Genomic DNA, 16151 nt, shown 5'->3' with positions numbered 1-16151 from the left:
CCCGCTCATTACGTGGGCGTGTTAGAAGGTCGTATTTCCACAGAAGAAGAAAAAGAAGAAACAAAAAAAAGGAAGAAGTTTCGCGTACTCTTCGGATCTTTCAAACGTCGATAACAGAATTATCATCTTTTTTCTATTGCCTCTCTTATCTATACTTTTTCGAATAATTTCACGTATATTTTTTATATAATATTATTAAACCTTTAACGAACGTTAAAAAAAGAAAAAAAAAACGTTCTTTTCGAGAGTTTCAAATATCCTTTACTTGGAATATATCGAAAAAAGGAAGAAAGAAAAAAGGGACAAAAAAAACTAAAAAAGAAAGAAAAAAGAAAGAAGGAAAAAGATTATTCAAATCTTTATGCATATTGACTCTAAATTTAAAAAGATTGTGAGAGTAGTTATGCTAATACGATGGAACTCCGTCGTGGGAAACGTCATTTCGAGTAGGATCTATATATGCATATGTATATATATATATATATATATATATATATATAAAACTTGTACATATATATATATAAAATACATAAATGTATATGTGTATATATATATATATATATATATATATATATATATATATATATGCAATTTGATGTCAACGAATTAGTATGAAAATGAATAAAAATGAGGTTAATAAAATGTTCTTCGCTATCTCACAAACAGTGACTTAATTTTATATATTACACATATAAATATGTAAATGAATTAAGAAAGGTTAAGGAAAACAAACAAACAAAAATATTATTCGAAGAATAAAATCGGTAGAGAACATCGATATCTTTGAAGTTGGCTACAACATGGCCATCCTTAGGATTCACCGTAACCTCTAATGAATGTGCAACGCACACATTTTATATTAAACGACCGTTCAATTCACATAGCCGGTGCATAAATTCGACGAAACGAAAAAAAAGAAAAAGAAAAAAGAACGATACAATGATAGGAATGATATCATTCCCAATTAATTCGATACATTTCGAAATCCATTGAACGTCCACGACGTACTTACATACTTTCTATATAATTTCTCCATCTCAATCTATCAATCAATCAATCTATCTATCTATCTCTCTTCTCAATCCTATTCTCCGTCTATTTATCTATATATGTATGTCTCCATCTCGCGCATGAATACACGAGAATAAAAGAGAAAGAGAAAAAGAGACGGACGACGATGGATAGTTTAGCTAGACAATGACAGAGAATGAGAGAAAGAGAGAAAGAATGAAAGAGAGAAAGAGAAAGAAAGAGAGAGAGAGATATACACATATATATATATATATATATATATATATATATATATATAGAGAGAGAGAGAGAGAGAGAGAGAGAAAGAAAGAGAAAGATAGACGATAAATGAACAGAGAAGAAAAAGATGGTAAATAAAGGTGCGAAAGAAAGAAATATCGTTTAAAAACTCACATTTTTCCGTGATCCGCCGCCATAGATCCTGACAAAGAATTTGACGTTTCAAATTTAACGAGACACGTCGTCGTCCTTTCTGGAAGTCTTCTCTTCTCCTCGCCCCCGCGAGTTTTCAGGATGTCACACCTCTATCGCAATGGGCACCGCCATGCGCGGGGCTAAACGTCGGGAGGGGAATGTGAACACACCAGAGAAAGGTAATCAAGAGGTCGTATAATCGCAAATACGTATATACACACACGTACACACATATATATGTATAATATATATTGCGTGTTATCGGTTAAAACCGGCTAACCAGACGAAAACTCTGACAGCAAAACCGCGTGCGAGTTCCACAGTGATACAAGTCCACGTTACCTGTTTTTCTCCCTCCTACTTAATTTCTCTCTCTCTCTCTCTCTTTCTTTCTTTCTCTTTCTCTTTCTATGAGATGCGCGTTCTCACTCTCTCCTCCCCTCCCCCCTCTTCGTCACCTTCCGCGCAACCACACACGAAACCGCGCGAACTTACACGAACAACACTCTCCTCTTTCTATTCTTCTTCTTTTTCTTTTTCTTCTTCTTCTCCTTCTTCTTCTTCCCTCTTTTTATTCTCCTTCTCTTTCTTCCTCTTCTTGGAGCGGTAACACGATAATCTTAACGAAAACTTACGATCGAACAGCTGACGATTACTTTTTCACATGTATATAAGGACGAAAAAAAAAGTAACGAATAACGTTTCTCACGGCACAGTGTCCTACATAAATACGTACGTATTATGTTCGCGCCTACGAAATTTCTTTTTCGACTCGAAGAAAAGCTCTCGCCGAACGCTACCCGACTCCCGGCCTCCAAGCTGTCATCGATCGTACAGGCGCGAGCGTCGACTCAACTACTACCGCCATCTACCGACGGGATGTCAAACTTATTAAGATTCCGATACTTCGTTTAATAATTTGAAATTCTATATCGTACATAACCAATCAATATGTGTTCTATATCGATGACATCGATATCATTCTAAAAGTGAAAATGTAGAACTTTTTTCAATTAATGGAATTTGTTTTGTCCAAAGATAAAAAGGATTCGTGTTTAATGACATCAATTCTCTTATTTGCGATTTAACGATTATCACATATATTTTATTTGTTTTATTTTATTTCTTTTTTTTCTACTGAAACGAAGTTATCGTTCATTATTACTCAGTCACATTTTTTACTACTCGTTATAACTGTTTTGTTACATAAAAAAACTGTAATGTACAGGTAATGCTTCGTGTACACGATGAAACTGTTACAAAGTAACAGAAATATAATGCAAACATGAAATGTCTCATTATATATAAACGTTTATATTTATACTTCTGCAGAGAAATATTTTTTATGCTGTTCTAAGCAATTTAGATTCTTTAGCCAATTGAAGTTCTTTTCTACGTTCTATGACCTTTAGTTCTCTCTCTTGCAAAAATTCTTCATATTCTTTTGGATCTAATTCTCGTACTATCTCTATGCCACAAGTTCTGGCTATTCCTATTACCATTCCACAAATTTGTTCTAAAGACATTAACGCTAATGGAGGATCTTCAGATTTTATTTTTGCAATTTCGTATAAATGTTTTAGAGTTATCTTGCCCGCTATTTCGCCTATAACAAATAAATTAGAAATAACACGTACTAACTAATTAATATTTTGCCTTTAACAAGTTATTACTTTATATTCTCTTTACTATAATACTGACGTCAAGATTTTATACCTTTCTCCATTTTTCCTACTTGTATTCCAGCTGCTTGTTTCAAAAAGTAAGTGACTGGTGGTTTATGTATGACTAGATTATAACTTCTATCAGAATTTACTTTGACTCTACAAGGTAATGGAACTCCTTCTTTGATATTCTGCGTTCTTTCATTAAAATCTTTACAAAAATTAGGGATATTGATATTTCTCTAAAAATATAAAAGATATTAAATTAGTATAAAGCACTCACAAACTGAATATAACTGTAAGAAACGAGAAAAAACGAGTTAAAAATATTTAACCTAACCTGTCCAAGCATAGGACCTAGTGGTGGACTTGGCTTCGCCATTCCTGCAGGTATATTCGTACGTAATTTAGAAGAATGATCTACTTTTTCCATTACTTTTTTAAGCGTTTTCATTTTCCCTGCCTTCGACATTTTGATTGATATTAATAAAAATTTAAAATATAACTTCAATACCAGCTTCTTTCACGTTGATACATTTGCAGTCTGGTTTACCGATCGAGCAATTCTATCTAACCTTATCACGATATATCATACCTTTATGTCGAAATAAAAAATATTTAAAGTTGGTAGTAAGATTTTCTTACAAATGATTATAGTTTAATTTGATTTACGTCTTATTTAATTCATTAAAAAAAAAAAAAAAGAAAAACAAAATGTGTGTCTTACGATATAATTAATCATGTAGAAGCAATTGATTATTACTTATAGCGTAAATATGTATATATGTTATTCGAAATAATGCACATAAATCTTAAAAAATTATTATCATATCATATGTGTGTGTATATATATATATATATATATATATATATATATATATATGTATATAAAGCTCTATATATTTAACTTAAAATACCAGTAGTCTAGCGCAGGCTTGTAAAACCAACTTTGTTTTGTACAACGTAACTATGACTACAATTTATGGAACACGCGAAGAATTTAGCATAAGTTCTCTCGTGGATAAGAAAAACCTAAGGATAGATCGTCAAAAACATTACATATTCTATCGCAGCATTATCGATAAAATCAACATGAACGACAAGGAAGACTGTGCATGGGTCTTTGATTCATTAGTTGGATTTTTGCAAGGTCCAATTTGGTCTGCACCATTGTTGACCTTCATAGAAGAAAAATCACTGAGTACGTATCCCTGTATATGTTGTAATAATTATATAATTGAAAAAAAAAAAGAACAGGAAAAAATAGTTTTCACCTATTTATGTATCGTTATGATATGTATTAATACGCAAAATTACGAAACAATAATATATTTTTACAGTCTTCGAAGCAGACGAGGAGGATAATAATGAAGAATATCGTAAAATATATCAAGAATACAAAAATTTGGTGGACCTATTACTTGGATGTTTCATGGAGGACATGGGTATAACACCGGAACAATTCGAACACGCATGTAACATTAACAAAAATACAAAAATGCCGATACAATTTCAACAAGTTAGTGAAACGTAAAAAAAAAAAAATAATAATAAATAGACAAAAAAGATTCAATCCTAAATTTTACGTAACGTTTCAGAGTTTATTCGAACAAATATGGGCGGCAAACGAGTACGAAATTTTTAAAAGAATGATGATACAAAAGAATTTAGAATTGCAATTACAGGCATTGAACATGATAGAACAAAAATTTGGTCTAACTCCAGCTTCTCTTATGTACGAAACGGAAGGTTTGCAGGACGAGGAATTGGTAATGGAGGAATTAATTAAGTGAGTTGTTTTCATATTGAAAATGACGTCGTTCAAGATTTTCCTTCTCAATAATTATAACAATAATAATGATAACAATAATAACAATAACAATAATAATAATAATATTAATAATAATAATAATAATAATAATAATAATAATAATAATAATAATAATAATAATAATAATAATAATAATAATAATAATAATAATAATAATAATAATAATAATAATAATAATAATAATATGAAAAAGAAAACAATTAACAGATATGTTTTCGTAGTAAACATATTATAGAGAGGCAAAAGGAGGAACGAGCGATACCTACGGAAACTTCTCTTGTCGAAGAGCACGAACGTCTTGCTAATGAGTATCGTAATGAGAAGACCTTGATGAAGGAAGCTTTGAAGGCTACGACACGATCTCCTGAAAATTCTTCTCCAGAACCAGAAACAAATATTACTCGTGAAAAGATCAAAGCTCGAATTGAAAAATTAGAAAAGTTACCACCATTGAAAACATTTCAACCACTTGATCCTATATCTTCAACAAAAATGGAACGAGTTCGGAACAATGTATATATATATATATATAAAACTATATGTGTATATGTATCACACATACATTATATATATAGATATATACACATACATATATATATATATATGCATAGATATATACAAGATGTCTCAGAACTGATAGTATAAGCTGCAAGAAAATGAATTTGTTAAAAAAATACAAGTTTAAAATGTAGAATAATATTATTATATAAACAAAAAAGACTTCGTTTTCGGAAAAATCGAGCTTTTTAAAATACAATACGTGCGTATGAAATTACGACTAATTGTAAGCTATGACTCACCGATCGACAGAGCGAACACACGTATGATGTCGTCGTCCTGACGAGTCAACGAAAACTAACTGTGGTCACATAAATAACATATCGAAGGAAGTCGCAAAGTATTGTTTATAAACACGATGAATCATATCTTAATCGTAATTACATACGCACGTTACGACGCAATGTGTTTTCAAAGTCGACCTTTTCGAAAACAAAAGGAGAACGTTAATCTATATCTTCAACTTATTTTTCCATGTATTTACAATCACCTTTTTCTTCCTTGTATCATCAATTACGAGACATCCTGTGTGTGTGTGTGTGTGTGTACACATATACACATATTATATATATGCATATAAAAATGTTAGAATTTAATTCTTTAAAAATCGATGTAATTTTATACTAGCGTAGATATGGAATAACGTTTAGGTATTTTCAGACGAAAGAAGAAGATATAAAAAGACGGCAAGACTATCTAAAAGCAAGACGAGACGAATTGGTAGCCCTAAAGAAAGAAGTACGTAGTCAGCGGCTCGAAATGAATGCAACGCGTCCGAGTTCTGCTCGAGTAGTTGCAGATGCAACGATAAAAGGCGAGCAAGAATTAGACGTTGGTCAATCATTGGAACCGTCGATTCTTCAAGTACGTAAAGCTTTAGCAGCACGATTGAAGGCCGAAGTTGTGCACAAGTGAAGTGAATACATAATAATATATTTATCGTTATTATACGTATGTTCTATTGATCGTAATCGGGGCAAATTGATCGATCGATTGATTAATTGATCGATTAATACTCATAGGAGGATGTGTTTCGTCTTCTTCCGTCTCGTTTTAAACTTAAATATTAAAACATTTTTTTCTCTTATTTTTTTCTATAAGCTTTTTCACTATTAAAACGAAGAAATAGAAAACGTAGTTATACGCAAACATGTTGTTTCAGTTTATTCGTATTATGAAAGGTTTTATTTGTATATAAATGCCTAACTTGTTTCAAATATAATACTTGGATTGCTCATAAATTACATAAATACTATGCATACTACTTCATTCCTCAGTATCTCGTTCCCTTTAGCGATATAAATAAAATTATTCGATCGTTTATCTCGAAGAATAAAATTTGTAATTATTGCCTACATGATCATCGAATACAATCGACGTTATCTTTTTTCAATTAGCCAGATTAATATTTACAATGGTGTTACAAAATATGAGCAAAGAAGATTATATGTTTCACCGGAGGAAAGGTAAATATAATGACGAAATATAAAATGTTTTTTTACGAGTAAGTCGATAATAATAAAGGTAATAAGATTGAATTCGCTGATTGCGCCCGATTCGAAATAACAATTTTGCGAGTACGCTTTTTAAGGTAGGGTCTGTAACTCTATCTAATAGACGCTTTTGTCTAAATTTTTAATTTTATTTAATTAAATATTGTTCGCACTTCTACACCACACATATTTTGCGTCAGTCACACCATCATTTTCACCTTTACGATCATCTTTAATATTGAATAAGACAGATTGGTAGCAAAAAACAAGCAATAAGTACTCTAATGTGTAATTCTGTAATTATTAATTACTGTAACAATATGTACATATTAATTACACATATAACACGATGATAATATTTCTGACATATATTAATAATAATGATGATAATAAAGAAAAAAAAAAAGAAAAAGAAAAAGAAAAAAAACAAAAAACAAAAAGGACAAAAATATTACAAAAATGAAAACGACACTACGTCTAACACACGTTATAGATCACGAAAAGCAATAATAAAGAATAAAATTACATTTGATTAACATTAAAAGTAAATAATTATAAATCCTTGTAAAGGTCGATAAATTTCGTTATTAATAGTCATCAAATAAAATAACTTGAATTAATCGACTTTTACAAAGATACTCTCTTTTTTTCTCGTTTAATAATGCAATGTACCTATTGCATCCATTATAAGTTTTTCTTTATTACAACGTTGCTTGTTATATGCTACTTATTCTGCCTATATAATATTCGGCTTAGTTAATCTAATCCTCACATCATTCATTCTCCGACAGAATAAAATGCAAAATATGATCTTTCGTTTGTAGTCCATTCACATATTTATCGTCGTCATGCACACTGATTTTTTTTTTATAACTGCTCATTAACTTATAGAATCGATGAACTTCATTTTCTTATAAAAAACGTGTGATTTTCCGCGTTTGTGTGTTTTGTATGTGGCTACATATGTCAGAGAACAAAAATGTCACATTCTGTTGGTATTTTAAATGTAAAACGCACGTTATCGTTAATATTAATATCAATATTATTATTATTAGCACGTGTGGTATTGTACAATGTGTAAATTTCCGTTCTTTGATTAACGTTACAATGTAGTGACTGTGTAACATTGAATACAGCAATCTTGGTGATAAACTGGCCAGACAAAATGTTTTAGATTTCTCGATTAAATGAAATTTTTAAGAGTGCCCCTGAAAGTGCTGCATTTGTTTTCTTTTCCTTTTTTTCACATATTTACAACTTAATTGTCCTAACGAATGCCCTTCGTAACGTTTTACGATATGATTAAAATTCTGTGACGTTTCACGATTTTTTCGTAGATTACAATCTACGAATATTTTTATGTATTATTATTTTTTTGTTTTAAATTTTTATCTTCGCTTTTGTTGAAATGATGAGTAAACATATAGTACTCTCGGAAATAAAATAATATTCGAACTTAGGACGGTCTAACGATAATTTTTTCCTAACAAAGTATAGGAATTTTACTGCACTTAATTTTAGATCCCTTTATTTCCCCTTTGCCCTCTTCTATCCATTGCATATCTCTCTCTATATATATAATATATCCTCTCTATTATGATTATTCAATAATACATTCTTAGAGAGTATGATACAATAAAGAAAAGAAAATGTATATCAAACTATTTACTAGAAATATGCCACAAGGACATTCTGACTTCTCTTGATGGCAAGCATTTAAAAAAATAATGGAAAATGATAGCGACAAAGCCTAAAACACTCTGTACAAAAATACATTGAGTATAATTTAAATAGCATATGATTGCATCTTTACTTTAGTATCACTTAGGTATTAATTCATCCGTTTCATTTACTTACATTCGCCGCACCCAATGTAGCATTCTATGCCTAAGAATATCTCTTTCTTATTATGGAATAAATTGTGAATATATGCAAAACACACGAAATACATTACTCGATATTCTGTTACTTAACTACCTAATTAATATATTCAGTTACATTTTCTGTGGTCATTTCAGAATTAACAACATTTTATATATACACTCGTTACTCAGCTCCAGCGAATTTGCCTACTTGAAATATTCACAATATACTAATCTCATGACTGAATTAACTTCTATCACCTTTTGTAGTATCATAAGTTAACATATGCGTCTGTTTGTTAAAGTTTGTCAATATATGCATACGAATGTTCTTACATCACAAAAATTTCAAACGTTCATACTTACAATTATACAACAGTCTTGGAAATTCTTTTGTGTTAGACGTATTGAAAACTCTGTACATTAGCTTATAATACTTTGTTATAAAGTCAACTCAATCAGTAAGGCAATAATTTATTTCAAATTGGTCGCTGTATAAGGCCTGCTCTAGTTAAATGATTATTCAAAGTAATAGATTTCTCTTCGCTATAGATCTTAACTATGTTAAAAATTACGGATTAAACTAGAAAGTAGACACTCTTTTCTGGAGCTGGCGTTTCCTGTAATTTCATGACATACAGAATCTCAATTTAAACAAAAATTAAGATTTCGTATTGCAGTATCCGAGATTATTCTCATCTCATGGCTCTACTACATAAAGTAATGTAAGTAGATATGAATATTTTCATAAATTAGACATTCTTATTTCAGTGCACAGAGATTATTCCAGGCTTCTCATTTTGCCCTTATGATTAAAAAAAAGATTTGTAAAAAAGATACTATACTACATTTAATATTCAAGATTCGTTAAATATTCTTTAAAACATACTTTTTATATCGAGGATTGCTATCGGGCATGAAGTGCAAACTGATAAATATACACAAATCAAATATTTATTGTACAACTTCTACTACTTACATTGATAACCAAAAAACTCTTCAAATGTATTTTGAAGGAAACTGAGATTGTGAAGTAGTCGCATATTTTCTGCTTAATCCAAGTATGTGGTCGTTTTACAATCGTTACAAATATACATATATATACAAACTAAATATTATTTCCGTCGAGTTGGATAAAGATTCATGGTATCTGACCTTTGCAAAAACAGATTTCAATCGCTCGTCCCACTAATTCAATTCGTGGATAGCTAATCAAAAACGTAACTGTTTTTGTGCGGTAGATCATGTACTTTTACATGCAAAATGGTTTTTACACATCTTGTAGCAAGTTCCTTTTCGATGGACTCATACATGTCATAGTCACAGTTTTTAGATTTATAGACCTAGACCAAAGTGTATACTTAGACATTAATGTCTATAGAACTCACCAGGTCTAGAGTTTTTCACCTTATCTGTGAAAATTTTCCCTACTACGTAGATTTCCAGATAAGTGGAATAAATCATTAATCCTTTTTAAATTCATTTAATTCATTGAGTGAACTTCCAATATTTCGTCAATATGATAATACAATTATTTTGGCTTTACCTTCACTTCTGTTTGTCGATCCCGTTGTCCAATATGTTTTTCCTTTTTTTTTTCTTTTTTTTTTTCTATATCATTTCCAATCACTGTCTTTTCACATTCATTTCTTTGTTTAATATACACAATTAAAGAAAGAAAAAGATGTAAAAGTTCATCACGCATTGTGTTTTAAAAGCACTTATTCATTGCGTCTATCACTCAGGATGAATAAAGTACAACCTGTACTCTCCTCATTGTAAATTAATAGATTGTATAACCTTTCGATCAGCTTTTTGTGCACATAATAGGGGCCATATTTTACTAAAAACTTTGGAGATCGCACATTCATTTTGAATTTCCAGAATGTCTACCACGACAATCGTTGCCGTTTTGGCGAAGGACTTAGTCCAGAATCCTCATCTTCTTCATCAGAATCTTCTTCATAATCGACCAATCCCTATAAAGTTATTTGTTTATATATTATAAAACGTTCAGGTATATTTATATTTAAAATTTTGTTTGACTATCTTAGAACAGTCCAATCACCTTTCTAATTATAATTCCTGCCTTTTCTACGGTACCAATGGTAGAACTAGGAGTAATCTCAGGTGTAACTGGATTTTCATTCGTTGTTGATGTACTATTGTTGACCTGGGTTTGCTGAGGAGTGATATTATTATTTGCTGTATTATTATTTAATACAGATTGTTGTTGTTGTTGTTGCTGATGATTTTTCGACTCTGTAAGGGAAGGCCCAAGGGCAGAATTAGAAGATGAAGATTGTTTTTTAGCTGAAGCAGGTGGTACCAAATCTGCCGTGGCTGCAGGTACCACTGCTTCTCCTTCATCAAAATCTTCTTCCTCTCTAAACCACATTTCTTCTTCTTCATCCAACTGTCTCTGATCTCTTCGATATCGGCTATTTCTTAATATTGATGGAACACTATACAGGTAAGTAAACAGAAACATTGTTAAAATATTTTTAACACGTTAAGTGACGTAAAGGTCACCGGTGACCGGCACTCAATTTGCCAGTAGAGCCGTGGGGATCATCGGTGACCGACGATACCATAACAAAACAATAATAACGGTTTCATTCCAGCGTTGTGGGCAAATTATATAAAATTGGGCCGACATTCAAGTAAATTCACGTATAAGTAAATTCAACTGTAAGTCGGCACTAAGTAACAATCTATGATGTACAAGAATTTATGCCATGTTAGGAAGCAAGGAATATTTAATTCACAAGCAAGTTCTTGTAAAATAAAATATATTGCACCTTGAATACATGTACCTGTCGAGCGTTGTTCTATCACGGTCCTTTAATTTATCCTGATGTTGTTCATACCTCAGCTTTAGTGCTTTGAATGTTTGTACATAGTCAATAGCTTCCAATTCTTTCGAAAAATTTTCTACAACGTGTGAGCAAAGTGATTTGATATCTTCCTGTAATGTAAAAGACACATACATACATACGCGTATATACATCAAATATAAAATGACTGTAGGAAAATATTTTAAAAAGTAAAATTTAAAGTTTTTATAAAGTTATAACTTACCAATTTAATGAATTCAAACATTTCCAAGATAGCAGAATCTAATAAATTGTATCTACCGTTGTTCCTTACAAATGCATCAAATACAGGTGCAAATAAATTTCCTTTTATTATATACCTATTATAAAATTCATCTTTCAGAGCTATAATTTTTCTCATAAACCTTAAAGCGCATAGTACTAAGAATGTATGTGTTGACTTCATTAAAACCAATATTCTTCTAAGTAAATCCTTATTTAAAATGCAATTTTTAATGTGGTATGTATGATGTTCTACACAAAAGGATAATAACTCTAAAATCAATCCTAAAAGTTGCACTGTTCTATAATCTTCTCTTGCTGGTCTTTCCCCAATTGTATTAGCTAATAAAGGAGCTATCAGTGTTCCAATACTATTTTTATAGAAATAATTCAAGAAATCAGTCTTTTCTGATTTGTTGACTGAAGCCAACATATTTTCTGGATCAAGAAGCAGGCGTAACACACCAGCTAACTGTACTGCTCCACCCAATTCAGGATCGCTATCTCCAACGAGTTGAGCGACTATTACATTGACTAACATTTGGTCCTGTTCTGTATTATTTATTTGTTGTAATGTATAATCTCTAACGACGCTAGGAGAATATTCCACAATATACGTCAATATGTCAATGCTCGCAGTTTTTGTTTGCGGATCATTTATTGCCAATGTTATTTCCAAGGCAGGTAATATGCCCAATGCTGTTAAATTTTTATAGAATGATTCTTTACCTTGTGGTTGAAGATTCTGAGAAAAATTGCAAAATTCTTTTAAGAAAAGAACCATGTCACGTCTTTTACTGTCTGATGTCGATTCATCCGTAAACTGACGAAATAATTCAGTAAGAAATTTTTCATCATCTTGTATAAGAGTTACTATTTCAACTTTATTAAAAAATATAAAACTACTCAATGTACTAAGCATGTTGTCTTCAAATACACTAGGAGTTGGTAAAACAACATCTTGTATATATTGAACTCTATATGTTTGATGAATTTTAGCTAATAATTCAGCATTTGTAATTGGAATTGCTTGCTTAAATCTTGCTAATTGTCGAAGATATTCTCTATGTCTTTTTGGTTGAGGCAATGTTGGTTCATATTCAAGACATCCAACAACATCAAAAATTGTATCGTCGCTGAACATCACTTCAAATAGTGCATTCTTGTTAAGTAAGAAAATATTTTTAAAAATATCATAAAGATGATGTAAGCCTTCAATATTTTCTAAGTCCTCACAAGTGTGGAACAAATTTAAAAGTTTCTTGATATAACCTTCTGATTCTAATGCCACAGCGAGTTTTTCTTTTCTCATTGGAGAAGCTAAACAATTCCCTATTAATTCATTAATGTCTTCTAATCGACTTAATTCGCATGGAGGCAGTTCTATGGGCGGTGCAGCATCTGACATATCATCAAAGCGTTCATCTTCCGACTCTTCAACAATATCTTGAGTAATTTCTACTGATGGATCCTTTCCTTGAACTTGACATATTTTTTCCCAAATTTCATCACATCCAGCCTTTTCTTGAAAACTTAAGGCTAAGTCAAAATTATCACCCTCTGACCATACTATCAAAGTATCCTGTAATCATAGATATGTAAATATTTTAACTTTATTTCTTATAATAATAACATACTACGCATGCATATTTCAAAATAATTAATACATTCCTTAGAATTAGTTAGATTCATATCAATATTCATTCAATCAAATAATATAAACATGGTTATGTACAGTCTCATAATTGTACAGATATCAATAAAATAATACTTATTATTATAAATTTCATATACATACACGCTAAAAAATATAAATGCAAGAAGTATATTTCATAGTTATACAATGTAATGAATATATAATTACTTGCTGCTTCTGATATGCAGTATCCGGATGTATCTTACTTTCCAATAAAACAGTTCCATCACTTTCGGCTCTAACCAAAAGTGAAATTCCTTTTAATCTATCTACATAGGAAGAGGAAACATGACCTGTACCACGATCATCCCATTGTCTATCAGCATTAAGTGCATAAAGCTTTACTCTTCTGCGTGTATCCGTCATGTTGTCAAAAATATTTTACGCAGTTGTTTTTGTATTATCACCAACTACCTTGCATGCCTTAGAAGTTGAAAAAAGTCCTTGGCCTTTCTGTTCTTATAAAATTTCTATTAAATAAATTCACACACAAAAATCTATATCTACCAAACTTTTATTTGTTCTCTCATAATCCACTAAGATATAGCACAATGCTGTTGTATATGATGCCGTAGAATCAGAAGTCTTAACTTATTTGAAAAATGTCTTTCGGAGTAACCACTCATTCACCTAAACTCAATGCTCTCCTTGGGTGGTCTCCAAGAAACTACAATACTAATGCCAATGAGTAGAAAATACTCATATATCACCATGAGTGATGCACTTTGATTTATATTAATAATGAATAACAATCGTTAACGATTTTCAAAATTACGGATATCCTCTTGGTCTCTGCACAAATATATGGAATTGCTATTTCATGAAGATATTTATGATGGTTTAAAAACGGCCGCGCATTAGTCGAATTTTATTACGGATTATCACGAAGCGGTACCTTTATTCCGACATATACTCGGAACAATGAGATTGTTTACCGTTGCTGGATGTTTATAAGCTCTTCAGTTGCATAAGCTTGATACCTGCGCCAACAGTAAAGCTTTTGGGACGCGCGGGAAAAGTTAGTGAAGTACACGCTCTTCCGTGCACGTGTCACAGTCACGTAAAGCTAGAAAGTGTCAAGCGTGTCTCAGGTCGTTCATTTGAAATAAGTTCGTCGTCGTGGAAGGTCAGAAAGAAACGTTGTGCCAGGGAAGCCGAAGCCCTGTGTGCGCTCTTGCCGCCTGTATACGATTCCCGCGATGAGCAAAACCGATGTAGAAGAACTCGCTCGTCACTTACAACGCAAATATTTCCAATCACACGATTATCTTACACGAATTCTTTCAATGGTATAATTGCGGAGCATCGCCGTTCTTCCGTATTATTTGCGCGAGATCACTCTAAAATTGACATAGACATCGAACAGCCACAACACTACATTCCGCCATGTTAGATCACAACAACGCGCCACGGGGTTCACCGTGTATATCCCAAGGACTCTGGCGCATAATACAATTTTACTTTCTGTATTATTTTTCGTTCAATCAAGATACTTCTTGTTTTTCAATGAACTATGAATTTATGCATTGTACGCTTTTTCTTATTTTTTGCGATAGATATAAAGAAATTATTATTTTTAAAAAATCAAAATTTCATTTCATCGAAGACACATGAAATTATAAATGTTTCAATACACTATTAATTTCATTGAATAATCAGTAGAAAGGGTTGAAACTACTATTCTCTGTCCAAATGTCAATTTTTTTTCAAAAGATATCCTTCATTTCACATGCTCGTTTAATACATATTATTCGTTTTATATAATCAGCACATGATACTTCAGATGAGTTTTAAAACAATATACTAACCATTATGTCTTGTTAGATCGCGATAAATATTTATGACGTATTTACGTAAACATTAATGTCGTAATAACTATAATATTGTTAAAAGAAGGCATTCGTATATATGTTTAATGAAACGTCCAAGTATGTGAATAATTACATATACACGGTTACAATTAATTGTAACAATGTACTGTTTATATTATCTACGAAAATATGCGTGTGTGTGTGCGTGTGTGTGTATTTTCGAAAAAGAAAATTAACTTCGTAAATAATTTTTTCCGCGAATAAATCAATAATGCTGATATTTAAACTGATTGATTTGCTTGTTATATCTGCTTTATTATTACATTATATTTGTAATACTAAATGTACAAATTAATAGATTTAATAGTTTAGTACTTCATATATATGCGTGTATATACATTGTATGTATTATTACCAAATGAAAATTATAATTAAAATATTTTCTTCGTTTGTTAAAAACGAACAGATCTATTATTTTGATGTTCATATATAGAAATAAATGTTGCATCTTTGGATGTATAAGAATAGGTTATAATCGTTATCCAACGTAGCATATTGTCGGATCAATAAAGTTCAATGTACAGCACCTATGGGCTTTTGCGTAATCCTTTCTGAAATTCTCATTAATAATTATGAACATCGTTTAATATTGTGCAATAGTATATTAAATATACTCTTGAAGTGAAAATATT

At 31.1% G+C, this 16151-nt stretch overlaps 3 protein-coding genes across 4 annotated transcripts; 1 reads left to right on the top strand and 2 right to left on the bottom strand.

Annotated features, from left to right (window-relative positions):
* Nucleotides 1-2514: 2514 nt before the first annotated feature.
* Nucleotides 2515-3685, bottom strand: LOC127065020 (39S ribosomal protein L11, mitochondrial). The gene is made up of 3 exons (XM_050996819.1): nt 3451-3685; nt 3163-3352; nt 2515-3052 (listed from the first exon to the last, which is right to left on the bottom strand). Exons 1-3 carry the CDS (start codon nt 3580-3582, stop codon nt 2790-2792), a joined length of 585 nt encoding a protein of 194 aa, XP_050852776.1. The 5' UTR covers nt 3583-3685; the 3' UTR covers nt 2515-2789.
* A 105-nt stretch (nt 3686-3790) lies between these two features.
* On the top strand, nt 3791-6488 carry LOC127065017 (cilia- and flagella-associated protein 36). Its single transcript, XM_050996812.1, has 5 exons — nt 3791-4311; nt 4451-4629; nt 4709-4899; nt 5163-5454; nt 6160-6488. The coding sequence occupies exons 1-5, from the start codon at nt 4080-4082 to the stop codon at nt 6412-6414; spliced, it is 1149 nt and encodes a 382-aa protein (XP_050852769.1). The 5' UTR covers nt 3791-4079; the 3' UTR covers nt 6415-6488.
* A 3948-nt stretch (nt 6489-10436) lies between these two features.
* Nucleotides 10437-15424, bottom strand: LOC127065007 (serine/threonine-protein phosphatase 4 regulatory subunit 3). Of its 2 annotated transcripts, none has more exons than XM_050996784.1 (5): nt 13817-15424; nt 11936-13534; nt 11656-11822; nt 10923-11319; nt 10437-10833 (listed from the first exon to the last, which is right to left on the bottom strand). In XM_050996784.1, the coding sequence occupies exons 1-5, from the start codon at nt 14012-14014 to the stop codon at nt 10744-10746; spliced, it is 2451 nt and encodes an 816-aa protein (XP_050852741.1). In that variant the 5' UTR covers nt 14015-15424; the 3' UTR covers nt 10437-10743. The 2 variants fall into 2 exon arrangements, with proteins under 2 accessions (XP_050852741.1, XP_050852742.1); XM_050996785.1 differs by having other exon boundaries at nt 11671-11822; nt 13817-15421.
* Nucleotides 15425-16151: the final 727 nt, after the last annotated feature.

Source organism: Vespula vulgaris, chromosome 7 (genome assembly GCF_905475345.1).
Source record: "Vespula vulgaris chromosome 7, iyVesVulg1.1, whole genome shotgun sequence".
NCBI classification, from domain to species: domain Eukaryota; kingdom Metazoa; phylum Arthropoda; class Insecta; order Hymenoptera; family Vespidae; genus Vespula; species Vespula vulgaris.
This window is presented reverse-complemented; position numbering and strand designations above follow the sequence as displayed.